At 44.6% G+C, this 27,470-nt stretch overlaps 2 protein-coding genes across 16 annotated transcripts in view; one reads left to right on the top strand and one right to left on the bottom strand.

Annotated features, from left to right (window-relative positions):
* The window catches only part of RGS20 (regulator of G protein signaling 20), a 77,765-nt gene extending 74,659 nt beyond the window's left edge, over positions 1-3,106 (bottom strand). Inside the window, exon 1 of the mRNA XM_019925346.3 lies at positions 2,855-3,106. Within this exon, the coding sequence (XP_019780905.1) occupies positions 2,855-3,027 (173 nt within the window). The 5' untranslated portion in view covers positions 3,028-3,106. The remainder of the gene's footprint in view (positions 1-2,854) is intronic.
* Positions 1-27,470, top strand: part of ATP6V1H (ATPase H+ transporting V1 subunit H) — a 144,644-nt gene that overhangs the window by 26,392 nt on the left and 90,782 nt on the right. For 11 of the 15 annotated variants that reach the window (XR_012327146.1, XR_002174405.3, XR_012327148.1 and 8 more), the window contains 8 exons: positions 6,527-6,769; positions 7,507-7,778; positions 9,140-9,283; positions 14,843-14,945; positions 16,123-16,212; positions 20,620-20,733; positions 23,413-23,517; positions 26,576-26,629. Coding sequence is in view for 10 of the 15 variants with exons in the window: in XM_033842787.2 (XP_033698678.1) it covers positions 9,180-9,283; positions 14,843-14,945; positions 16,123-16,212; positions 20,620-20,733; positions 23,413-23,517; positions 26,576-26,629 (570 nt within the window). In the remaining 5 variants the exon portion in view is untranslated. Of the gene's footprint in view, positions 1-6,526; positions 6,770-7,506; positions 7,779-9,139; positions 9,284-14,842; positions 15,038-16,122; positions 16,213-20,619; positions 20,734-23,412; positions 23,518-26,575; positions 26,630-27,470 lie in introns of those variants that run through there. The other 4 variants (XM_033842788.2, XM_033842790.2, XM_019925340.3 and 1 more) reach the window with 4 other exon arrangements.

The raw sequence follows: 27,470 nt of genomic DNA, 5'->3' as shown, positions 1-27,470 counted from the left end.
TGTACCACAGTTTATTTAATCCTTCATCCCTTGAAGGACTTTTGGGTTGTTTCTAGTTTTTGGCTATTATGAGTAAAGCTGCTGTGAACATTAGCATATGGAGTCTGTGTGAACATAGGTTTTCATTTCTCTGGGATAAACGCCCAGTAGTGAAATTGCTGGACCGTACGGTAGTTGCATGTTTAGTTTTGTGAGAAACAGCCAAATTGTTTTCCACACTGCCTGTACCATTTTGCCGTCCTACCAGCAATCTTTGAGTGATCTAGCATCTCTGCATCCTTGCCAGAAATTGGTTTCGTCACTATGTTTCATTTTAGCCATTCTGATAGGTGAGTAGTGGTATTTCATTGTGTTTTTAGCTTGCATTTCCCTAGTGGTAGTGATGCTGACTATCTTTTCATGTGTTTATTTGCCATCTGTGTATGCTGTTTGATGAAATGCTTGTTCACGTCTTTTGCCCATATCCTACTTGGAATGTTTGGGTTTTTTATTCTTGAGTTTTGAGAGTTCTTTATAGTTCTAATTACAAGGTCTTTGTCAGATATGGGGTTTGCAAATATTTTCTCCAAGTCTGTAACTTGTCTCTACATTCTCTTAAATAGGGTCTTTGGCGGAGCAAAGGTCTTTATTTTTGATGGGATCCAATTTATCAGTTTTTCTTCCATGAACTATGCTTTTGCTATATAAGAGCTCTGCCTGGGCTTCCCTGGTGGCGCAGTGGTTGAGAGTCCGCCTGCCGATGCAGGGGACACGGTCCGGGAGGATCCCACATGCCGCGGAGCGGCTGGGCCCGTGAGCCATGGCCGCTGAGCCTGCGCGTCCGGAGCCTGTGCTCCGCAACGGGAGAGGCCACAGCAGTGAGAGCCCCGCATGCAGCAAAAAAAAAAAAAAAAAAAAAGAACTCTGCCTGCCTTAGGTTATAAAGATTTCCTGTCATTTTTTTCCTAAAAGTTTTACAGATAGTTGTGCATTGAAGACTCTGGGCATCTAGACACATTTCAGCCCATGTTTTGCTTACTTCTCTCCATTTCTAGATATTATTTCATGTCTACCTTAAACGTCACCTTTTCCACTCTTTCATTAGGCCTTTTTCAGTTGTTTTACTCCATATCAATCATATTCCATCTCAGTGTCTTACTGATTGAAAGGGTGTAATCACATAGATAACCTCTAGCATTGACAGGACTCATGCTGATAGGATGCAGTTTTGATAATACTGTGAGTCTGTAGAGAGGAAGGGCAAAATCTTTCTCTTTCTCAAAACTTAGCCCAAGGTTTTGCAGATAGTAGGGACTCAGTGATATTTGTAGACTTAAATGCATTGAGTTCTACCATCCTGATCCTTGCTAGATGAAGGGACATGGCCGCCTCAATGTGCATCTATGTTCAGACGCAATAGAAAAAGGCAACACTGAGTGGAGAGGCCAGTAACATCCCAACTGGATCACTCCTGACTGCTTGCACCTGCTGCTGCACAGGCTGGGACCTGATTACCTGGGTTAATGAGGTCAGGATGGCAGCTCGGAGGGCCCAGCACCCCAGGGCTGTCGATTCCAGGACGCTGTCGGAATGTGTACTGCACGTTCATAGATACTTTCCAGTCCTTTGCCTATGACTCTGCTTAAAGCATACTCTCCAAGGCAGTTAGATCTTTGAAATGATATGTGTGTTTGCACATATTATATCTATACATACATGCATATTATATACATGCCCACACGACATATGCTGTTATTGCCGCCTGCTTCCTCAGAGTTGTCTCCAAGTTCTACCTTTTAGAAATCTCTTTTGTGTGTGTTGCCTTCATTTAGATGCCCATTAATTAAGGACTTCTGGCCATTCTATCCCTTTTCATTCTAGTTTCCTAAAGACCTAGTGTTTCGGTGATAGGAGGAGGTGTGGAAATTCATGTATTATTTGTCTGAAAGCTCGAAAGTAAGGGTCAGTACATTCCTACAGAAAAAGGTTCCTAATGACTAAAAAAACCCACAATTTTTCTTCTCCTTGTGCCAATCGGTTAAAATAACATTGGGGAAAGGGCAGATCCAGATACTTAGAGTCTACAAATAAATAACGATTATTATGAGGATATGAGCATAGGGACAGATAGATTTTCTAGTGCTACAGGATTTGGACAGGTTTGCTGTCGTAGGATTTGCAGCGTTTAATTCTGAGTTCTGATCATTATTTGTCAGAGGTATTAACACGTGCCCATCTCCCTCCACATGAATAACCTTTTAAGAGGTGGTTCTATTTATAGTTAAGAGGATTTACAGACTTAAACTGTACTTTCTGCAAAGATACACACAATACTGAGCAGGAAAATGGTTACTCTTTAGGGAAATCGTGTTATCTAGTGGCAGAAATTCACGCTTAGGAAATTCACCTGGGAAACTATGACTTTAGGGAAAAAACCCTAAGCCCCTTAATGTTCTTATGTGCCTGTATTAGTTTATCAGTTTGTTTTCTCGAGCAATTTTTGTAGAAAGCTTTTCATTACTATATGGGATATAATTTTTATATCAGAGAAAAATATCTAAGGGTTAATATCAAGAACCACAAAAATCTATGTCTAGGTTTTTTGCTTTTTAAAACATTACCTCCTGAAACATACAAACAAACAAAATGTGATTGTTTGCCTTGGTAAAGGGAAGTTGTTTAGATTGGAGAAAACTGGAAGGATCAGGTAATTATTATCAAGGTTCTAGTTTCTCTCTTGGGTTTGGTTTGGAAGCATTTTTGATAAATCATCAATAAGATAAAGTGATCACTGGCACTAAAGCTTGCTTGCGGTTTTATATTCTTTCTGGATAAAACCCTTTCCTTGTCAAGAAAGGTCACGGACTGTGGAGATGGTCTTACCTTGACATTGTGCCTGGCTATGGTGCCTCCTTCATTTTCCACTGTTTGATGAATGTTCGCATTATATTCCTCAGCCCTGGGCGGGAGCAGAAATTGTATCGGCATAGATGGTCTGGAGAAATGTTTCTGGAGTTCTTCTTGGTTGTCTGGGGAAAGCCTAGGCATGTTTTTACAATAGTCTCCAAATGAGTCCTGTAGCTTGATTTTAACACCACCAGCCCGGGGTCCACTCTGTTTCTCTTCCTTTGTCTGGTGCTGGTCTGTCGCTCAGTCTGCTGGGCTCCTCCCTGCAAAGTTACATCAACTGAAGCAAAAGGATTATCTGTGTTGTGGGTCAGCAGTTTATCCACAGACCGTTAGCTCTATTCCAGGATGAGCCTCTGATTTTGAGCATCTGGGTATGTTATGACTGCCCTCTACAGGTAGCAGCGTATTCCTAATTCAAGTTGAATGCTAAATCAAAACTGAAAGACATGATTCAAGTGCTATATTGCTTAGTATATCATGATAAAGGAAATAGATTGCGTGGCAAAGTTCTGTGTTCGTAGTGTGTGATGCTTGACAGTTTGGGGCTATACACTCAAGAGGCAGAGGAGCCACCTGGTCTATCTAGGTCTCTTAAAAGGTCCCTTTAGTAGCAGTCAGCTTTGTGGATGGAAATGTGTGCGAAACTCATACCCAAACTTAAGCCCAAGGATTATTCCACTTTTTACTTAGGTCATATAGAATTAGTTGAAGTGATTTTCTTAGGTGGTAACTAGTCCTCTAATGATTAAGCCAAGACTTGGCTTCTACATCATGCTTCCTATTCGTAAAGTGCTTTATAAATATAAGATTATTAAACAGAGTGCAAATAGATAGACCGTAATACCTTTTTCTCAAATGGTATCTAATGCCCAAGTAGCCTCTGCTGGCTCTGGGGGTGCACAGAGGTAAGGAGCCCAGGTATGTATTCCTGGGGACTACAAACTGGAGAAGTTTCCTTTATAAAATGATCCCAGGCCCCCAACACTGACATACAAAACTAACACAATCCCCAGCAACATCCCAGCTCCCTTTTTTGCAGAAATTGACCAAGCTGATTCTAAAGTTTATATGACATTGTAAGGGACCCAGAATATCCAAAACAATCTAAAAAATAAGAACAGAGTTAGAGAATTCACACTTCTCAACTTGAAAAATTACTACAAAGCTACAGTAACTAAGACTGGGGTGCTGGCATAAGGATAGACACATATATCAACGTTTTGAGAGTCCAGAAATGAACCCACACATTTACGGTCAGTTGATTTTTGACAAAGGTGCCAAGACAATTCAATTGGGAAGGAACTGTCTTTTCTGCAAATGGTGCTGGAACAACGGGACGGCCTCAGGCATAAAAATTAAGTTGGACCTCACACCACATTAAAAACTGAACTTGGACTTCCCTGGTGGCGCAGTGGTTAAGAATCTGCCTGCCAATGCAGGGCACATGGGTTCGAGCCCTGGTCTGGGAAGATCCTACATGCTGCAGAGTAACTAAGCCTGTGCACCACGACTACTGAGCCTGCGCTCTAGAGCCCGCAAGCCACAACTACTGAAGCCCGTGTGCCACAACTACTGAGCCCGCGTGCCACAATTACTGAAGCCCGTGCGCCTAGAGCCCGTGGTCCACAACAAGAGAAGCCACCGCAATGAGAAGCCCGCACACCGCAACGAAGAATAGCCCCCGCTCGCCGCAGCTAGAGAAAACCTGCGTGTAGCAACGAAGACCCAACGCAGCCAAAAATAAATAAATAAATTTATTAAAAATAAACAACTCAAAATGAATCATAGACCAAAATATAAGAGTTAAGACTATAACACTCTTGAATGAAAACATAGGAGAAAATATTTGTTACCTTGCCTAAAATATTAGGCAAAGCCTTCTTAGGTTCAATACCAAAAGCGCAAGTGACAAAAGAAAAAAATAGGTATACTTGACTTCATCAAAATAAAAAATGTTTGCTCTTCAAAGGACATCATGAAGAAAGTGAAAAGACACCCACAAAATAGGGGAAAATATGGCAAATCATACATAATAAGGGACTTGTATCCAGAATATAAAAAGAGCTCTTAAAAAAAAACAACTAGAAATGAGTGAATTGTCTAAATAGACATTTCTCAAAAGAAGACATGCAAATGGCCAAAAAGCGTATGAAAAGATGCTCAACATCTTTAGCCACTGGGGAAATGCAAGTCAAAATCACTAACGGATACCACATCACACCCAACAGGTTGGCTTTAGTAAAAAAGACAGACCATCACAAGTGACAGTGAGGATGCAGAGCGACTGGGACTCTCACACGCTTCTGGTGGGAGTGTAGAATGACGCAGCCACTTTGGGAAACAGTCTGGCGGCAGCAATTCCCTTGTAGATATGCACTGAACCAAGAGAAGTGAAACATATGTTCACCAAAGACACGCAAATGCCCAGTAATTGGAATCCACCCACGTGCCCATCAACTGGTGAGCAGATAGACAAAGTGAGGTATATCCACACAATGGAATATTATTCAGCCATAAAAGGGAGTGAAGCACTGATACGTACCGCCACATGAATGAACCTGGAACATTGTGTTAAGTGGGAAGAGCCAGTCACAAAAGACCATATATTGTATAACTCCATGTATAAGAAAATGTCCAGAACAGGCAAATCTATAGATACAGAACGTACGGATACATTAGGGGTTGCCTAGGGTAGGAGGGTCTGGGGAGAGATGGAGAATGATGGCTAATGAGTAAGAGGTTTCTCTTAGGGGAGATGAAGAATGTTATTACACTGATTGCACTGATGGTTGCCCAACCCTGGGAATAAACTGAAAATCTGAGGGTCTAAGGACCTGGTGTTTGGCTGTCGATTCTCAGAACGAAAATGGAATAGGTGGTATCAGTAGACCCAAATTGACCTGTATGATTTCCGGAGCTGGAAGGGACCATCAAGAGTGTCTTGTCCTCCTTCCCATCATCTTCTTCATTTTGTGGATGGGGAAACATGCGTGGGATATCAGGTGATGTGTCCAAGGGCTACATGTGATAGTACAGTTGGGACCAGCCTCCACATCTCCATACCCTGGGGCCGGAAACCACGGCTTTGCACCACCCTGCAAACCAAATCGTTTGCGTTTCTCTTTAAGGATGTCATTTAGGTCCACCAGCCTTTTCCTCACTTCCCAACTCTCATTTCTGCATCTTCTATTCTGGTGTCAAACATTGGAGGAAGCATTTCCTTTGAACGTTTGTTAATTTCTCTTAGCACTTTCCCGACACTTGTAAACATTCTCCCTCTCAGAAACTTCTTTCTACTTAAAAATTATTTGTATGACCGTTCTTTCATCTTCTTAAGTTTAATTTGTTAATGATTTTTATCTAAGTAAGTCTCCTAATAAAACATTGCACACCCAGTGCTTCTGAGATCCTAGTAAACATTTTTTCATATTTGAGGGTGTGTGTGTGTGTGTGTGTGTGTGTGTGTGTACACTAGTGGAACTGCAGCATTGACTGGCATTCCCTGGAATTCTCTGTAAAGCAAGTGTCCTGGAGATTGCAGGAAGGAGAGTTTGTATGAGAAAAGAATTTTACAATTTGTTGAAGGTGAGTAAAGTACTTATTGACAAATGTGTGTTTATTTTGCTTTATTCCCAAGTATAAGGACATTTCCTAAAGGGTCAGTGTAACAGGCAGGATGGAGAGACTTGCATCTAAGAGCATAAACATCTCAGAGTGCGTGGAAGCTGATGGATGTTAATCCATGCAACTCCTAGAGGAAGCTGAAGAAGGCAAGGAGATGGATCCTCCTCCGGCGCCTGGGGAGCGGCGTGGAGGACTCAGCCCAGCCAGACATCCGCAGCCCAGTGACACCCACCTCAGACTTCTGCCCTAGAGAACTGTAAGATAATACATTTGTGTTGCTTTAGGCCAGTAAATCGGTGGCAATTCGTTACAGCGGCAATAGAAAAAGAATGCAATATTATATACTATTCCTACTGTGTTTATTTGTAATCAGTGTATAATATTAGTTTTGTTTTCAAAACTTGACCTAAATTTAACATTTGTAGGAGAAATGTATTGGTTATATCTACAAATCTCTTTCAGCAGTTATCAAAAACAATATGCTATAATATTATACCCGCTCACTAGTTGCAGTGTAGCGTTACTCATTACTATCTTAAGACAAAGAGGGAAGCTGAGGCCTGGACTGGGGAAAACTTCGGCTCAAAACGGGGTTTTCAGAAAAATACAGGGTGCTATTAAATTTGAATTTTAATTAAACAGGAATAGTTTTGTTTTTTTAGTATAATTGCAGCTGTGGCATGGAACATCCACTGTTCGCTAAATCTGCAGCCCTAGGGCAAGATAACTTTTGTGACCCATGTCTCAGCATCAGTTTCATATTGAGACTCTGAATAAGAACGCCTGCTTCACTGACTTGTCAAACCCAAGTGAAAGTCAACCGATTTCAAAGCACTAAATTAAACTTTTCAGAGTGACGGTTGAGCTAGATGAGTTTTGGCCCGGCTCTCCCCCTCGGACTCCGTCCCCGGGGCCGCCGGGTCTCGGGGTGCGGGGTCCCCGCGTGTCCACCCCGCCCCCAGCCCTGCGTTCAGGAAACCCTCTCGCGCGCAGGGCACTCCTCTGGCTGTTTTGGGCCCTCCCGGCCTCCGTCTTCCGGGCGGTCACGTGCCTCGGCTCACGTGACCTGCGCTTCTGTTGTTCCACTGCGGCTTCCTCCTGCCTGTAAGGCCCTTCACGTCCGCTCGGTGCCAAATCGCGCTCGCTTTCTGGCGCTGCGTCCCCGCCGCCGCTCAGGCCTGCGGACTCGGCAGGAGACCCGACTCGGCGCCCCAGCACGCCGGCGGTCCCGACTCCGGACCGCCGCATCTTCCCGCCGCCTTGGGGTTAGTTGGAGGGTCCCGCGGGTTCGCTGGGTGAGGCCGCGCTCGGGTCGTGCCGTCTGCGGCCCCGGCCCCGGCCCCTGACTCCTACCCCGACCCCGGCGAGGCGAGCTTGCGGTTTCTCCGCTTTCCTGGAGCGCGCTGGGTTCTGCCGCCCAGGCGCCGCCTGCCTTCCTCCGGCCCCGGTTCCCCGATTTCTTGCCTTCCGGGCCTCAGCGGGGTTTTCGAAACTGCGGCGCCTTCCCCGCAGAGAAGGGCAGGGGAGAGAGGGTGAACGGGTGAAAGGTGTGCTTTCCCCAGGATTGGGCCGGCTGGGGGTTCGAGTTGTTCAGGGACCTAGGCGACCGCCCTGAGGCACCTTCAGCCGCCGCAGGAGGGGCCGCTGGGGTGAGCCCGCTTGATTCCAGGTTCCAGCTTGGCCCGGACGGAGTCTGTTTTCACCTGGGCCCAGCCAGTCCGCATTGCCCGTGTTTGTTCATGCAGCACATCCTCAGATGTAGAGGTTACTTCCAAACTGACTAAGGTCATTGGGATCCTGGAATAGAATTTGGGGTGTGGCTTAAGCTTCTTTGTGGTCATAGCTATGAGCTTATATTTTGTAAACCGGAACTTATATTTTGTGTCGTGATAAAATCAGGCTTAAGCGTTTATCTTTAAGTTTAGGAGTGAGAATTACTTAAAAGCTCATTATTGTAGGATCATATTATCAGACCAGTCTCTCATTGTTGGCTGAGCCTAAACTGTAATCTTTATTTGTTTCAAAAAATTCTCCTAATATTGACTTTGAAGCTGCTATAAATTTTGATTGAAAAAAGAAAGCTCTGTCTTCTAAGATACTGCATTCCCACTTTGGGTGTTTTAATTTGAGTAAATAATGTTAGAAAGGACATGTAGGTTTTTCATATGCCACTTTAAGATTAGGCTTAGTAAATGTAAATAAAATAATTGGTCCTATCTGTACTATGCAGGTTCTTATTTTTTCTCTTTCAGAAGAGGAAAGTTGATCTCAACTGTATACATTTAAAATACTTTTCTATTTTGTATGCCTATTCTAAGCATGGTTTCTTAATTCAGTATCTTACATGGTTATTTAAAAATCTTACTGCGATATTGGTGCCAATAATTAGAAAACCTTACGTGGAAAAGTAAAAACCTATAGAGAACACTTCTGTGGAACAGTGCATAATGGGACAAGATTTGAAATATAATGGCATAACTATTTAATATTTAGGATATTTAGTATTTGAGTTGAATGCTTGTAGAGATTAAGGTGATAATGATGCTATTGCTAATAATAATAGTAGTAGTTGTTAAAAAAACAAACACACCTTGTATTCTGGTTTTCCCTTGCATCAAAATTGAAGGTCCGCAGAAAAACATTCAAGATCATAAATTTAGACCAAGATGGACATCCGGGGTGCCGTGGATGCAGCCGTTCCAACCAACATCATTGCTGCCAAGGCTGCAGAAGTTCGTGCCAACAAAGTGAACTGGCAGTCCTACCTTCAGTAAGTGCTGCTTTGCTGTGAATCATGGGTAATCATGTGCCTTTGCTTCAGACTTTTTCATGGTCATGCTTCTGTGAGAGAAATACTGGAAAAATACTAATAAATGTGGAAGAAAACACTTCCTCCTTAGAATAATTAGCTGTCACAGGGAGACAGCTTAGTGTGATGGAAACAGCTTGGGGCTCTGGTTGGGAGGCAGCAGTGGCCACAGCACTTCTGAGCTTCTCTGCCTGGAAAGTGGTACTGTTTGGATGAATAGGAAGCACAGGAGGAGTGTTCAGGCCCTGGAGGGAGGAAGAGGATGACTGGCAGAGCCTGCCCGACTCCCCCCCAGCCCCGTATGCCTTGGTGATCAGCGTGGGGACGGGTGGTGTTGCAGAAGGGCTCAGACAACTAGCAAAGAGCAGGCGATTGAGTTTCAAGACTTGAGTTTGAATTCTGGTTCTTGTGTCTACTAGTTTGCTGATCTTCGGCAAATCCCTTAACTCCTCTGAGATTCACTAAAGTAAATGTGAAATGGGGGTACATATCCCATGGGAGCGTTGCTGAAATCGTGTATATAAAGCATTAGCACAGCTGAATACAAGCACTGGTGTGTTGAATACATTCAATAAATTTTAGTTCTTTCCCCCTCCTTGTGTGTGTTAAGATTCAGCATGTGGGTGTTCTGTACTTATCTTAAAGTGAGTGTTCATTTATCCTTGATCATACTTTATCATGTTGACTTTACTTCATATCTGTTTATTTTGGTGTATTCATAACGGTGAGTTATTAAGGAAATTCAGTTAAGATTTGCATGCATATTTTGAAAAACCAATTGGGAAAGCTTTAGTTTTATATTTAGCAGTTTGCTTTGTTCTAAGAGGTATATGCAGTGTACAAAAATGATCCCATTTATTTCTGTTAGTTTAGTTACTCCTCACACATTTAATAACCACCTGCCAAGTTTGAGGCATTATTTCCAGACTTTGGGGCTACAAAGAGATAAACTCGTAGTCTAGTAAGGAAGTCAGATATATAAACTGATCATTTGGAGAGCAGTTGACCATATGTTTGGGGGTCTATTTCTGGGCCCTAGGAACACAGTTTTAAATTCACTGTTGGAGGAATTAGAAATAACTGATAGTTCTATGCAGGAGTTAGATAATCACATTTGCCTTTTGGTTGGATTGTTCTTCCCTCAGTGTAGAGGGTAGATTTGTGGATCGTAAGCCTGGAGCTAGGGACAGGTTAGAGCAGTATTTGGGTTGTGGGAATGGCTAGAATTGGAGAGACTGGAGAAGATCTTAGTGATCAGTTTGATGTATGAGGGTGAAAAAGTATCTAGGATGAGTTCTGGTTTCCCGGGCTAAGGGAGTGGATCATGGTGAGGCCACAGGTTCAAGGGCAGGAGCGAGAGGGACTTCCTGATGTTTCCTCTGCTCATCTGTATCTGTGTAATTGTGTACGTCCCCTGTGAAATAAGAATTTTGAGCTCTGTTTCCTAATCTTAGTCCAGAGTGTGTTTAGACTAGAAGACAAGGAGTTTCATGTTCATAAAGCCCGACTGTTCATAACCTAAATAGAATAATATTGAACTTGATCATAAAGCACTGGCTGACGGGCAGGCATTCCCTCACATTGGCATTTGGAACATTCGTAGTTACAGGGAGATTTTTAATTGCTTTCTCTGCTGTTCCTCCTGTTCCATGGCCTCCCCACTACACAAGTCATAGTCTCCCTTTTTTCCTACTTCTGTCCTTTATTCTGTTGTCCAGCTCGTGGGTTTCCTTTATAGAAGCCACCTACTCTGTACGTCTGTACACAGATGCTCCCCACGTGTCAGCCGTGTGCCTCTGTTGAGCTGGCTGTGGGGACACTAGTGGGAGTGAGATGTCCTCCCCGCAGCCCCAGAGCGCTCACAGCTTGTTGGGGGCTGGACGGGACCCGTGAGTTACCAGTGAATCTGATGCCACATTGTTTTCTGATAGAGTAAAACCAATGGGAGAATCGCCCAGTGTCAAAGGCCAGTATCTCTCACACATTAACATGTTACTATGGAAGTCCTGTGCCTTAAAGTGTATTTACATGTGATTAAACTTCTTAATCATTCAGGTAGGCAGTCCATAAACGAATGGGCGTGGCTATTCCGGTCAAACTGGAATCCAGTAAAACTGTCCTGAGGATGCGAGAGTTAGAATAGTGTCCTTCCTCCCGAGTTTAAAGCTCAATGGGGAAGCAAACCTTTAACTGAAAAATTAAATAATGCGTTGTGGTGAGCATTAAAATGGAGACATATGTCAAGTTTTCCCAGATAACAAAAGGAGGGAGTGACTCATCACCCAGCAGCACTGGGGACGTCCTCAGGGAGCACATGAAGATACCTGTGGGAGTCATGGGCAGAGGGGCTGGAGCTGCCGGGAGGCAAGGAGCCTCCGGGCGGGGACTGGAGACTCAGAAGGACGCGCAGGGCTCGGGGAGCTTCAGGTCGGCTGGTGGAGCCCCGCCCAGGCTGCTGCAGGCCAGAGTGTGGCACCCACACGTGCCAGCTCTGTAGGCCAGACACCTAGGAGTCGTCTCCTCTCTTCTTGTCCCTGACAGTCCACATCCCTTCCAGGCCCAGGTCCGCACATCCAGGCCCCGTCCCCAGTCTGACCGCCTCTCTCCAGGTGCCCTGCTGCTGCCTGGCGCAGGCTGCCCGCATCTCACACGTGCCCGCGGGTCCTGGCCGGGGGTCTCTGCTGGCACTGTTCCCCGGAGGTACAGTTTCAACAGGGCAGTGAGAGTCATTTCAGACAATGTGGGTCAGACCCACACGGACCTGCTGTGTAGCACAGGGAACTATGCTCCATATTTTGTAGTAACCTGTAAGGGAAACGAAGCTGAAAAAGAATCTCTCTCTCTCTCTCTCTCTCTCTCTCTCTCTCTCTCTCTCTCTCTCTCTCTCTCTCTCTCTCTCTCTCTCCCTCCCCCTCTCCCTCTCCCTCTCCCTCCCCCTCCCCCTCCCCCTCCCCCCTCCCCCTCCCCCTCCCCCTCCCCCTCTCTCTCTCTCTTCTCTCTCTCTCTCTCTCTCTATATATATAGATAGATAGATAAATAGATAGATAGATAGATAGAGATCTTATTCTTTCTCTCTATATATAGATTTCGATTTTATATATATATCTGAGTTACTTTGCTGTACACCTGAAACTAACATGACATTGTAAATCAACTCTGCTTCAACTAAGAAACAGTGCAGTTCAGATCATGCCCCGGTGCCCCCAGCCCTGCAGCTGCTCTGCGTTCCTGCTCTTTCCCACACAGCCAGCTCCCTGCTGCCCCTGTGTCCTTGGACTCACACTTCTGTCTGTGGAAGTTCCTCCTGGATCACTTGGTTCATTAACTCCCTTCAGGTGTCTGTGCAGGTGACCTCAGGAAGGTCTTCTCTAATCCAGCTAAAATATGTCCTTTCCTCCCTACCTAGCTTTAGTTTTTTGTTTAATAAACTTTTAGAATCCTGGCATTATGATATGTGTGTGTATATTTTTTTAAAAAGTATTTGCTTTTGTGCTTGTGTATTTTCTGGTTTCTGCTCTGGAATGTGAGCTCACGGAGGGAGGGATGTCTAGTTCATTGCTGTGTGGCCTGTTCGTTACGGTGTCTGGCATATAGCTGGCTGCCAGCTAATACTGGCTGATTAGATCATGAGTGAGCAGAGGACTTGGAGGGGTGCCGTGGAGACAAGCTTTTGGGAAAAGAAGTAGCGTACTTGGTAAGTCACATCTTGTTTCATGGTAATTTCATAGCAATTCTGTGAAATAAGTTTTCTATCATTTTATTTATTTTTTATTTATTTATTTTTTTGTGGTATGCGGGCCTCTCACTGCTGTGGCCTCTCCCCTTGCGGAGCACAGGCTCCGTACGCACAGGCTCAGCGACCATGGTTTACGGGTCCAGCCGCTCCGCGGCATGTGGGATCTTCCCAGACCGGGGCACGAACCCGTGTCCCCTGCATGGGCAGGCGGACTCTCAACCACTGCGCCACCAGGGAAGCCCTATCCTCATTTTAAAGATGAGTAGACAGCTGCTTACGTAGGTTAAGTAACATGGACGTGCTCATATAGGTTTTAATGAGTCACTGTTGAAAGCCTCTGCCTAGGTGCTAGGTAGAACCGCCTTTCACATTCACAGTCTGACCAAATGAAAGGAGTAAAACAGTCTGGGGCGGGTGTTTGACAAAGCTGCCTGGCAGTGTAGGTCAGGGGGCTGTGGAGGAGGGTTGGATTGGAAGCAGGAAACCCGCTGGACCGGGGCCATCGGGCTGAGCCACCCCAGCAGCGGGGAAGTGGGGACGAGAGTGATGTCAGGGGGAAGAATTGTGAGGACGGGGCCCGACCAGACTTGGCTCATCACAGAAGGGGCCGGAGTCCATGGCCTGTTAGATTGTGGGACTGTCAGAGGAAGATTACAGGTGAAATAATTTAAACACAGAAAGCAAAAAAAGGTTCCTTGGGACAAATGCAAGGAAGTTAGACTTCAGAAGGAATGGCTTGCCAAGTAAAAATACAAAAGAAAGCTGCAGAATTTCCAGATTACTGAGTATAACCTTCATAGTACACCTTCTCAGTGGTAGAAAAACTGCATCTCTTTCCTGTGATTGTCCTATTTGAAAGGTATGGCATGCTTTTACATGTTAGCATAGCCAAATTTGGGGGTAAAATTGTTTGAGCTAGGGAGTTCAGGTTTATGAAAAAAGACTTCATTTATTTTGGGACTGGAACCAGACAGGTTGGCGTCATTATCTTGGTCTAGCCTGGGGTGCAGAGTGCGTTTTCTCCTGACCAACTGTGATAGGTGAAGTGCTTAGTCTTAATGGAAACAGGGCACAGTGTCTGTTTTTGCTTCCATCGTCCCATCAGCCTGGCTGGGGGATAGAGTGTGTGTGGGGTATATATTCGTGACCTCAGTTCTGCTCCTGTAGGATGTGCAGTGCCTGTGTCATATATGTGATCTGTGAGTGGGGCTGGGAGAGGTCGGCCTGGAGTTCAGATCACAAGTTAGCACTGCGGAGTGGGGAAGAAGATGGAGTGCGGGCTGATTGCTGGGAGGATGGGGGTGTTTTCAGAGAGGGTTTGGTCACATTTTTCTGGGTCTGAAAGGAAAGAATATGCTGGAGGACATGATTGCAGAAAGTTGTATACAGGGGTTTTTGTCTTGATAACTTAGATGGCCAAGTAAATTGGCTTGGGACGGAGATAGGCTGAGACTTGGATAAGGCCCAGAGGTGGCATTTTAGTGAGTGTTTCCTGTGGACCAGGCCCTGTGCTAACCACCTCATGTGAATTATTTCATCCTCAATTCCGCCCCTTAAAGGCATGTGGTTCTTGTTCCCATTTTGCAGGTAAATTAGCTCTGGTCAGGGCCTGGGAGGCCCATGAGTAGTAGGTGGTGCGGCTGGACTCAGACGGCAGGGCCGTGGGACACCAGGGTCTGGTGTCAGCCCTCGCAGAGAGAGGAGAGACGCAGGGCATCCTGTATCACTTGGTCCCAGTGGCTCTTCAACTCTTGCTGAACGAAAACCTTGTTCTTTCTTTCTAGGGGGCAGATGATTTCTTCCGAAGACTGCGAATTCATTAAAAGATTTGAAAAGAAAAGAAGTCCTGAGGAGAAGCAGGAGATGCTTCAGACTGAAGGCAGTCAGGTGATCAGTTGAGATATTAGACCATGAACACTGCCCCGTGTCATTAGACATTCTAGAAGTTTTCTCAATGACCATGTGATAGTCCACTGTAGGTAGGCATCATAATTTAACTAAAGACTCTTTTTTATTGGAAGACATTTGAGAGATCTCTAGTTTTCTTTGTTTATTTTGGAAAAAATGTCCTATTGAATATGTTTATTCCTCCATCCTTTTCTGCATTTCTGAAAAATTTTTTCGAATTAGAATAGATTCCTAGCATGGAAATTACTGTTTCAGAGTATACAGTATTTTCAAAGTTGCTTAACCTTTCTGTTTTTTAAGCAATTTTTTTCTACTTTGTATTCTCACTAGAATAACATCTAACTCCGCTGTCAGATTTTCTGATACGGTGCCCTGATTGGCCGAAGGAGCCCGTATACGATTCTGCCTGATTCTCACAACAATCCTGGGAAGTTTGGGAGGAAACATTATCGTGGGTGCCAGTTTTGTTGAACTCTAGAGAGTCTGTGACATAGGTGTTAAATCATAGGGTGGAGACTGGGCAGAGCCTTCTGATTCCAGTGCCTGTACTGAATTCCTGTACTTGCGCTGCTCTGGTATTCTGTTTCCTAGTAAAAGCAAAAAAACGCCAAAACCAAAAACACAAACAAAAAAACCCCAAAACGAATGATAATATTAGATTTGTCTACGTAGCTTAGTCTTTATGGTATCAAGAGTTGATAGTGGTGAGGTCTGTCTATTTAAAAATAGTAAACTTTTTTTTTTTTTTTTGCGGTACGCGGGCCTCTCACTGTTGTGGCCTCTCCCGTTGCGGAGCACAGGCTCCGGACGCGCAGGCTCAGCGGCCATGGCTCACGGGCCCAGCTGCTCCCGCGGCATGTGGGATCTTCCCGGACCGGGGCACGAACCCGTGTCCCCTGCATCGGCAGGCAGACTCTCAACCACTGCGCCACCAGGGAAGCCCAAAAATTTTGACGTCACTAGAAATTATTAAAAAACTGATGCAAGCTCTAGTCTGGTCCTCCCATTCTTCATCACAGTATCTGTAGAAGGCAGGCATTTTCTATAACTGCCTCCTAACTTAGGCAAGATAAATAATATTTTAATGAAATTCCATTAAAATGTTGTGTTTGCACATTTGAAAACAGTGGTTAACGTTCATTTCATTTTTTTCTAGTGTGCTAAGACATTTATAAATCTGATGACTCACATCTCCAAAGAGCAGACGGTTCAGTACATACTCACCATGGTTGATGACACGCTGCAGGTGGGTGTGTTCTTCACCTGACACGTTTGGTCCTCACCTTTTTGTGCTCTCCCAGTAACAGCACTTCTGTAAGCTTTCACCTAGAGCACTGGTTCCCTTCCAGAGTGCGATAGTATATGTTTCTTCATTGTGTGAGTTGTAATTCGCTAATGGTGGTAAAGATGGGGCTGCCCACACACTGGCTCTTGTGTTGTTTTTAGGATGTCGGGGAATCAGTATGTCTTTTTTCCGTATTTCCTCAGAGTTCTGTGTTGGACAGCAGCAGTGCTCGGTGCATCCCTTGAGGCTTTCCGGATGCTCTGCCTACTCACAGATGATGTGGCTCTTTTCTTCCAGTCATTCAGCAGATTTCAGTGCCCCTGTGTCCCGGGCCAGGGCCAGGCCCTGGGAGTTTAGTGCTGACTGTAGTCAAGGTGCTTGCCCTCAGAAACATGGTGTTTTTGGAGAGCATTTTGGCTATCATCTGAGACTTTTCCAGTGATATGAAGTTTCTGTTTACTGCTTTGTTGTCCGTAAACACAGAGGGCCTCTCTTATTCACAATATTGTTTCTTTTGTTTTTTTGTTTTTTTTTGCGGTACGCGGGCATCTCAGTGCTGTGGCCTCTCCCGTTGCGGAGCACAGGCTCCGGACGCGCAGGCTCAGCGGCCATGGCTCACGGGCCCAGCCGCTCCGCGGCATGTGGGATCTTCCCGGACCAGGGCAGGAACCCGCGTCCCTTGCATCAACAGGCGGGCTCCCAACCACTGCACCACCAGGGAAGCCCCCACAATATTGTATTTTATACTCAAGTATAATCTAGGTTTAGATTGTTGGTATTGAGAGCAGTCTTTCTGAAACAGGCCAACTGGCTGCAAAATCCAAGGCCTGTCTGCACGTCTCAGGGAAAAGAGTCTTGAAGACGCAAGAGTCTGCCTGTCTCTTGAAGAAAAGAGTCAGTCTGGCTGCTTGGAGGGCGTTTGTCTGTCATTTTACAAGGAAGAGCATTTATCGCTGGCCTACTGTGTGCAACCACTGGGCGAACTGTTCCCGAGGACCCGGAGGTTAGGAGGAAGGGTGCTGCCCATCTAGGGGCCATCGTATCACTTACAGGGATGTTGTGATTTAATCATCTCAGGATGGCTGTCCAGCCTGGACTGATGCAAGCCCGTCTGAGAATGATCTCCGTCTTTCTTGGCACTTTTTCCTTTAGGAAAGTAAGGTCAGGATAAATGGGGAGTGTTGTGGTCTGCCCTGGTAACCCTTGTTACTATGATTGGACTAGAATGAGGAGGCCGTGAGCTGGCCTGCAGACCCTGGTGTTACTGATACGTACACACCCACCCACCCACACTCACACATGCACAAATTCCCTCGATTTTTATACACATTTACAAACCCGTAAATTAAGAACCGTGAGTTCACACAGAGCATCTCCAGTTTGTGCCCTCCACCGCCCCGCCCCCGAGTTCATGCCAGGCCCCTGTTCCATGCTGGATTGTCTTCTCTGCCGGCGAGTGGGCACAGTCATCTCGTCCTCTGTTACCCGTGATACAGAGGAAGTCGGCTCAGAATTGCTGACCCGCATACCCGAAAAAAGCCCTTTGCCTGGAGTTCAGTATTTGTCTGCAGTACTTTGTCTTTAAACGAGGTTGTGCAGAGTATTGTGTTCAAGTTTGTTTTAGTGTGGTTATATTATTTTTCCAGAAATAGTCAGCTTCATTTATTTTTGTTTGTAATCTACTTCAGTTTTTTTCCTCATCCCTGTTGGTTTTTACTGTTTTTTATTATGTAAAACGTTTACATGCTTCCAGAAGTCAAAACTATACAGAAAGGTGTGTCCCCAGTCCCCCTTGCCCACACTCCCACCCACCTCTTGTAGGTCATAATGTCATAGACTTCTGTTTGTCCTTCCTGTTTTTCTTATTGTGTACAGGTACACATGTATTTTCTTATTTTCCTCTCTTTCTTATACAGAAATACATACTAGACGGAGTCTGTTGTATTTTGTTTGTTTCACTTAACAATATGCCAGAAATCATTCCATTTCAGTTCAATCTCCCATATTTTTTTTGACAGCTACAGAGGACATTAGTAGATATACCATATTTTACTTAATCGGCCTCTGATGTAATAGCCATTGAGGTTGGTTCAGGTACACATATACTGGGTTTAATAAAGTTTTATTTTTCAAAATGGGCAGTTGGTGGGACCACTCATGCATCTTCCCAGCAGCTGGGACATCTCCACCTCTGGTGTTTCTTGTGTAAGTTACTTGAGCTGTTTTAAAAGCCATCACTAGGTCTTCTCCTGTGGAGCTCCTGACGGACTGGCCTGGCCAGGGAAGCACGAATCTTCCCGTCTCTCAGAGGCGACAGCTGGGGTTGCGAGCTTCCTACCTAGTTGGCCGCGTGTGGCCTTGTTACGAAGACCAGGTTCCTGAGCCTGTCCCGAATTCTGCCTTTGGACCACTTCTTCTTTTTGGCTTTGCCCTTAGATCGTTCTCCGGGTCCTTGTCCTTAGTGGCCGACTTTCTGGCATCTTTCTCTTTGGGGGCATCTCAAGCTTGGAGAGCAGCTGCTACCACTGAGGCCTCGCTTAGATGTCGGGCAAAAAGCAGTTACGATATTTTGTAATTAGAAATAATGAAGATAATAACCTTATGCAAATGTATTTTCCTATTGTTGGGAGTGTACTTCATGGTAAATCCTTAGAAATGGGATTTCTGGATAAAGGAGAGCCACGTATGCAGTTTTGTTAAGATACTGCCAAATACTCCATTTTGTATTCCCACCAACGTGTGAGAATGCCTGTTTCCCTGCAGCTTTGCCAACAGAAGGCACTGTCAGGTTTTCACATTTTTGCCAACCAAGGCGGTGTCCGAAGTAGGACATCTTCACGTGTATAGTTTCATTTGTTCCTGTTGACCTGTGTTAATGAAAGATCTGTGGAGAGATTTAGACGTAGGTAGCTGCCATTATCCTTCGCTACTGATTAAACGTATTCTGACAATTGATCTTATTGGTAAAATTTTGGTTACGTTGAGAAATTTGCGCACACTTTCACCACGTGAGTCTGTGTGCCATTTAAAGACTATTGTTACACATTTCCAATCCAGTCTTTTTATTCTTGACACATCCGAGTGGAATACTTTGGGGGAAGAATTGCTTGTTTTTCCTCACGTGTTTAGTTTTTAGCACGTAATTTTGAAGATTAAAATGTTTTCTGTGCTCACATATTAGTATCAGCTGCTCAGTGCCTCTGAGAGGGCTTTATCCTTATTCTGTTAAAGATGTGGATTTGGGTGCTTGGAGTGGCAGTGGCTGGAGGTGCGTTTTTAAGGAGGAATCAAATCCATGAAGGACTTGTTGAGGAAGATGGGTTTTAACCTTAGTTAAACCTTAGTGTGACAGCTTCTTCTCTTTCTGTGTGTAGGGGACTTTGTTAATTTACGTGTACAATGAGAATTACAATTTTAGCTTTGAAAATAGTCCACCAGTGGAGTTAATGAAGACCTACCTGAACTTCGAGTTCTTTGATGAACTCGTTATCATAACTATTTCAGTTGTTAGTCTAGACTATAATAATTTGTTACTTAAAGAGATAGTAGTCTACTCCTCAAATAGGTAACTGCTAGCACAGACCAAAGTTAAAACCACTGTATTTAAAAAGATTTAAATGTTGATCTGAGAGTTAAAATTATTGTTTATGTGGTTATTTGTGCTGTTTACCAAATATTGCTACTTAACCACCGTGTTCACTTAGTGAACCAGATAGTGGATTTCAGCCAGCAATATGCGGAGAAAATTTCGGTGACAGGTAGAGTTTGCATGGTTTCAACTAAGAAGTAATTGTTCCTCTGATCTACCTGCTGGTATGCTATGCTGTTTTTTCTGTCGTTACGTGCCCCGATTTTCCTGTCACAGTGTGTAAGGGTAACCCAGACGTCCGAGGTTTCTCTGATGCCCTGTTTCCCTGGCCTGTCTGTGAGTAGCTTGAAGTGCTTCCTGCTGGTCCTCCCATCGAGAGCTGAATTGGGATCTCCCTGCCCTTCCCGATTTTGTTTGTGTGGAAGGAGGATGGAGGTGTCCAGACAGCACTGAGGGGCAGGCTGAGGAGAGATGTAACTCAGTTGCTACACCTGCGGGGGGTCTGTTATCGTGGCTCACCTGATTTAAACTAATCATAATAATTAAAGGTGATTTTACTTAAAACTATCTCCCCCTGCCCCCATCGTCACCCCCTGCCCCATTGTAATAATAACAGGGAGACAAATCTCATACCAACTGGAAAGAGAAAACATGGATTGAGGGGGACATAAAATGAAAGGCTGAGAAGCAGTGTATAATCATTACATTCTTTAGGAAAATGCGTTCTGATCAGTGATGTTTATTTCCTTCCGGTTTTTTTTTTTCTTTCTCTCTTTTAGGAAAATCACCAGCGCGTTAGCATTTTCTTTGACTATGCTAAACGTAGCAAGAACACTGCCTGGTCCTACTTTCTGCCCATGTTGAATCGCCAGGATCTCTTTACTGTTCATATGGTAAGTTTTGAATTGGTCACATTTCTGATTCAGGGAAGAAATGCACCCGGGCCGGTTGTGACTTGGTAATGTCCCAGTACCCAGAGGAGTGACCGCTCTGACGTTGACTTTTCAAAGCAGCGCTTCCTTACTGGATCTTAGTAATGTGGGGTGTTGGGAGGTCAGAGGAGGCAGGGTTGCTTTGACACAGTTCAAGTTTGTAGGGCATTTGATGAGCTCATTGAGATAAAAGCCTTTGGTAGGGCTTCCCTGGTGGCGCAGTGGTTACAAACCTCCTGCCAGTGCAGGGGACATGGGTTCGAGCCCTAGTCCAGGAAGATCCCACATGCTGTGGAGCAGCTAAGCTCATGCGCCACAACTACTGAGCCTATGCTCTAGAGCCCGCAAGCCACAACTACTGAAGCCCGTGTGCCTAGAGCCCATGCTCCGCAACAAGAGAAGCCACCGCAGTGAGAAGCTCGCGCACCTCAACGAAGAGTAGCCCCTGCTCACCGCAACTAGAGAAAGCCCACACACAGCAATGAAGACCCAACGCAGCCATAAACAAACAAACAACAAACAAATAAATAAATAAAAATTTAAAAATAAAGCCTGTGGTAAATTCCCATGTGCAAACAGCTTTAGGTGGTCTGTGACAGAATTAACTGCATTTTACTATAGAAATTACATTTTGCTTTGAAGCGGCTGTTGTGTTTAATTTTTATTTTAATTAAGTAGTTAATTAATTGCTTTTTAATATCTTAGATACACTTCTGTTTTAAACTTAGCCTGAAAGGCTATCTTTTGAAGTGTTAATAACACTGAGCAGAAGGTCTGAGAGGACGATCAGAGAATCAGTCCTTGTACAGGCCTTTTCTGTTCCTAGCGTATTGTGGGCTGCAGGGGACGCTCCTGAGGCTGCATTTCTTAGATGTCTACATTTTCACAGCAAGATCCACTGTCAGTGAAACAGTTTTGAGCACACGCTTTCTCTTTCTCTCCATATATATCTATATTCATTTATGTACTAGTATGTTCATATATTGTATGAAACATTCGTAAAAAATTAAAAAGGATGACCCATGAAATAAACTATTTTAAAGAGTACTTTAAAAAAAACAGTAATATATTTTCTTCTTTCAAATTGTGTAGAGGCTTGTTTTCACTGTCTGGAAACATGATTTAAACATTTTCCTAATTTTGATGGTCTTATAATAAAATTGACAAATATGTTAAAGGCCAAATACACATTTAGGGTAAGATTCATCGTTACTCATGGTGTAGCCAAGTCTGTGTTTCCATTTCTTTATGATTTCAGTTACTTTTGGCTAATCTTTCACATTTTGAGGGTCATGCTCATTGGTTTACCCCGTGCTGATGAAGAGCTTGTGCTCGGAGAGGAAACGCCAGGCCTCGGGTTCCTCTGTCTTTGCCCCTTAGCTTGTGCTTACACAATTTCCTTACAGGGATCCTTTCGTGTCACTTATCTGTTTTGTGACAGGTCAGTTTAAGTTAGATAGCGTGTCTGTGAACTCACTTAGCGAGGCGCGTGAAGACGACCGCATGTCACTGCAAAGTGAGGGCGTCGGGGTGCTGGGCTCTGCCCCCCCTCCCCCGTGGTGCAGGCTCCCGAATGTGCCACGACACACGCTGCCCTCTGTCACCTCGCTCGCTGTGTGCAAGTCTGGGAACAGACCTCAGTGTATTTTTGGCTTAGCTAATCAGCCTTCACGGTCTCTACGAGGATTAACTCTTGCTGAATGATGAGAGCTTTGAAACACTAACTTGCTTATAGAAAGTACTCAGAGAATATTTATTAAATTGGGTTTGTGGGTGGAGAAGTGGTATTTTATACTGCTTTTCCCCACTCCCCCTGGTATATCTATATCTATATATATTTCCAGATTTATTGGGGTGTAATTGACAAAATTATAAGATATTTAAAGTGTACAACATGATGATTTGATAAAATACACTTATACTGCCTACTTAATAAAAAAATTCATGATTCATTTTTTTAACATCTTTATTGGAGTATAATTGCTTTACAATGGTGTTAGTTTCTGCTGTATAACAGAGTGAATCAGCTATACGTATACATCTATCCCCATATCTCCTCCCTCTTGCATCTCCCTCCCACCCTCCCTTCGTGATTCATTTTATAGCTTGAAGAAAATTGAGAAATTTTTGAGTGAGGAGAAAAGGGTGTTTGCTTCTACTGAGAGAGATGACTGTCCAATACCCAGGATATATTTTATACCAATACCCAGGATATACTTTATACCGAGACACAGGTTTGGAACCGAGAGCTCGCAGGGGCCTGAGTGGCCGAGGCAGCGGCTGGCCATTGCTCAGAACTCTGGCAACTGATTCGGTGAAAGTCACAAAGAAGGATTTTTGTGTTCTTTGATTTTTGCTGGTCTTATAATGAATCCTAATCTTACTTTTGAAACTCAGAATAATGCAGGGAATATCGTGAAATTCTTCAAACACAACTGGTTTTGGTTCACATTAACGGAACTATTTAAAACTACCTTTGACCATATTAGAAATATTTTTAAAAATGAAATATCTATTATCTTTGGAGGAGTTGAGTGCTAAAAGAAATCCTGCAGCAAAATGGTTGAGTCCTGTTTCTTAGGGTCTGTGGTGTGATTTTTAGAATCAGGATAATATTCAAATGTATTTCTTATTTTTCAGGCAGCAAGAATTATTGCCAAGTTAGCAGCTTGGGGAAAAGAATTGATGGAAGGCAGTGACTTAAATTACTATTTCAATTGGATAAAGACTCAGCTGAGTTCACAGGTAAAAGACATTCCTCTTAGTATCTTTGAAAAGAACATAACGTCCATGTTTTCTAAAGCTATTTATGGTAATTATGTGAAATTACAAAAACTCTGTTAAAAAAGAGGCATTCTGAGTTTGATGAGTCAGCCGTGCTCCTTGCAGGTCTGGTAGGGGCTTCACCTTTTCTGCCTGTAACTGGCTTCAGCTCAGAGCTTCCTGTCTCTTCTGCCACTCGGGATTTTCCCTTCATGCATTTCAGCAGGTAGGGAGGATTTCCCTTCCAGGAAGGTGGCTGCCGAGATCACACGGGTTGGAGGATTGGAAGGACGCACACAACTCCAAGGGTACACTCGTGTGAGGCTCACGAGAGAGGAGGAGAGACAGTGCGATGGGCGAGCATCTCTGCCCTGGGACCCTGGACCACCCAGATCGGTGCCAGGAGTCTTGGTTTGGGGAGAGTTCTTTGAAAGTGTGCAGTGGTTCCTTTATGCCCTCTGGTCACATACCCAGGCCAAACTGTCTGACCAGTCACACCAATAAATAAACTGGCCCTGGCTGCTGCCAGGAGGGCTTCAGACTGCAGACAGCACGGGACAGCTCATTAGGCAGCCCGCCTCTAGTCCTGGCCAGGAGGCCGTCCCAGGCACCACTGGGTGGCCTGGGGCTGCTCTCTCCAGCCCGAGAGGATGTCTCCCTCAGTGACTCCCACTTAGGATTTTACCGTGTCCTTGTGGGGTTGCATTTAAGTCCAAAGGGAAACACGAAGACTGCTTGCTGTGGTCTCGCTGCTGTCAGGGCCCTCGAGCCCGTTTCTTCGTGGAGGAGGACAGCTTTCGGGGTGACGGCTGGCAGATGACGAGTTTTCCCTTTTGTCTTCTCGGTTCCCCAGCGCAGGGCGGATGGCCGGACACTCCTGACAGCTCAGTGGAGGGTTGCTTTTCCTTTAGGTGTCCGGTGACCAAGTGAGAGGTGGTGAGGGTGCTTGGAGGGAGCGAGCCGCGGAGAGGAGCGAGCTAACCTGGGTGGGGAGGGCGGCGTATCCGTATCCGGAAGGAAAGGCAGGAGGGGGCGAGCTTTGGTGTGGGCGGGACATGGAGGATGGGCCAGGAGAAGCTGTGCTGGGAGGCCTGGTGGCCTCAGGGCTAGATGACAAGTAAGGGCCTATTTGAAGTGAAGGTTTGGAAAGTTGTAATTTAGGTTGCTGGTGACTTTATGATTTTAGTAGATTTTAATTTGAAGTATGAGAGAGACACCATGACATTTTGCTTCGATTTATTTTTTGTCTTATCGTTGCCTGCCTTTTTGCGGGGGGAGCCTACTAACCTTTTCTGTTTGGATAGGGAGATTTTTGAAGTGTCTTGAACAAAATCAGTTATTTTTTCTGTCATCAGCATATACTTTAACACTCTTTTGGGCTTAGTTTTTAAAAGTACTTTTACAAGAGTCGCAAGTTTTGCAGATTTTACTGAGTTTGTGAGATATTTCAAAAAGAAGATACTTAGAACATGAAAAATACTATGTGAAGATGAGATGTATTTATTTCTACATGTGTATCATTTGGGATCAGAGCGCTTAGTTAAAGAGGTAACCCGCCCCCCCCCCCCTTTCTTTTTTCCTCTTATGAGATTAGTTCTCCCTTTGAAGAAACTTCATTCTGCTTTAGTGTTAGGCATGGTCTGGTGGTAATAAGGCTTTATGCTGTCTGGACTCATAAAATGAGATCTGGTAGCAAAGAATGCACGCTGCAGTGTGCCGCTAACATTTTGGGTTGTTTCATCTTAGACTTTTCCCCGTACGAGTAACATTTATGCTCTGCCTCACAGATAATTGGTTAGTTTTAGAATGATTAGCTGTGGTTGTAACCATGTCCAGCAGTTGGGGGGATATTTCTCCGGTCACTAGCGGAAGCAGAGATTTCAGTGTCTGGAACACTTTTCATTAGAATTGGTGTGAGACAGACGCTCTTAAAGACCTTTCTGTATCTTTCCAGCGCGCTTGCTCTTTTTATCGCCGAGTCTTTGGCCTTGTTCAGTTACTGTCTGGCGTTGCTGCTTTGCACGTCCTGCCCCAGGGAGAGGCTTCAGGCCCGTCCAGCCGTGCCTCAGAGTCTGGTCACTGCTTCCGCTGGGCTCTGGCTGGCTACCACCCTTGCTGTGGGCAGACACTTGTCCACAGCCTTTGATCAGGGTGTAGTGACAGGCATGAAGCAGAGGCTTGTTCGGGCTTTTATTTTCTACTTTGCTTAAACACCACGTGATAGCACTGTATCTGCAAGGTCTCTTTTTCTCTATCGTAAGCGTTTTCTCCCTCATAAAAAGGACCACATTTTCATGATTCTGATAGAAGTAGACTTTCAAAAGTCTGAATTAGGTGCCAATTTGGATATTTTGTTCTTTGACTTTATAGAGACATTTAGGAGACTTTTTCCCAATAGTTTAACCGTTATACTTGGGTTATAGGGGCTCATGCCTGGCACTTAGTAGATAAGTTATTGAATAAAACAAAATAAAAATTTCCTTTCAGAAATTCATTATCACTTTTCTCTTGCCTATTCAGCTTCTGACTTTCTACCTTAAATTTTCTTTGGTCATTTCTGTGTAACAGGTGAGGTTCTGATTATCATTATAATGTGTTAGCATTGCCGTGGATAACCTAATTTTTTAAGTTCCATGTAGTATCTTCCCATCATCAGGCACCTGTTTTGAAAGCTTTGCCGCAGAATATAGTGTAGATAGTTCAGCCTAACACAGTTGTCTCGTTGGAAAAATGACTCAGGAAGTAAATCCTGAGACTTGGAAATTTGCCCTCGCTTCACTTATGAAATGTAATTGGAACTTAGTATTCAGTTTATTATTGTTCCTTTTAAAATAATTTATTGATTAAGATATTATCCGGAAGAGTGTAACGACGTTTAGAATATTTCGTATCATCCCCACGTTTTTTATTAGTTGATGATACTCCATTCAGTAGGATTAGGAAAACAGTGATAAAATTTGCTTAGCTCTCTTTCATAAGCTGATGAAGTAGGATAAAATTAAAAACAAAACTAAGTAATAAGTTATTTATTTCGTAATAGAAACTGCGTGGTAGCGGTGTCGCTGTTGAAACAGGAACAGTCTCTTCAAGCGATGTAAGTACATTCCTTGTTCGTTCACTGGCCTCCTAACACCCTGAATTTAAGTTGTTTTGAGTCCCAGACATTTAACGTTTTGAAGATGTTCCCTAGTCCCCCGGATGTAAATCCGCGGATTTGGTTGGGTTAATGGTGGTGTGAAAGCTGCGTGTAGGCCTTTCTGGGCCGTGCGGTTGCTTCCTGCTGTCGGTGGATGTGGGGCTTCCTCTTCCTGTTGCTCTTCTCTTCAGGCGGCTTTATCTCAGGCCTGAGAATCAGAGCAAGTCTGGACTCAGATGCACAAGTCGAGTGAGTAACCAGAGCTCCTCTCTTAACACTTCAGCTGTCTCACAGGCGCTAACGTCTGACAGATCCACGGACCCTGCGCCAGGCAGCTGAAAACAGTTCCGTTCCCCACTGGTACGAAAACCCACTACTTGCCTGAGTTGCTCAGGGTTTAATGGGGGCCTACGTGGTGGCCAGACTCTCCCTCCCCCTTTTTCAGGCCAATCCTGCCCCACATTTATGTAGAGCCAAAAGGTTAAAGGTTAAAACTAATCGTGTCCCCCCAGTTCCTTTCCTGGTTAGGGTCATCCCCCCCGGTTGGGAGTGGTTTAACTTTGCTGTCTTCAGACTAGTTCAAGAATTGCCAATAGATTTGGGCAAGTATGGGTTGCCGTGGTTAGCGCCAGCTGAGAGCGAGGTGGGGGAAGAGTTAAAAAGGTAGGTGAGCCGTATTCAGCTTCCTTTGCTGGAAAAATATCTCTGGGAAACCGGAAAGCACCTTCCGAGGATGGTGTCTCCCACCGGCCTGTGCTAGACCTCAGTGAAGCTGTGTGGGGGCCACGCAGGGTCCGTG

Source organism: Tursiops truncatus, chromosome 17 (genome assembly GCF_011762595.2).
Source record: "Tursiops truncatus isolate mTurTru1 chromosome 17, mTurTru1.mat.Y, whole genome shotgun sequence".
In the NCBI taxonomy this organism is placed as follows: domain Eukaryota; kingdom Metazoa; phylum Chordata; class Mammalia; order Artiodactyla; family Delphinidae; genus Tursiops; species Tursiops truncatus.
The sequence above is the reverse complement of the archived record's forward strand: the minus strand, read 5'-3'. Positions and strand labels throughout refer to the sequence as shown.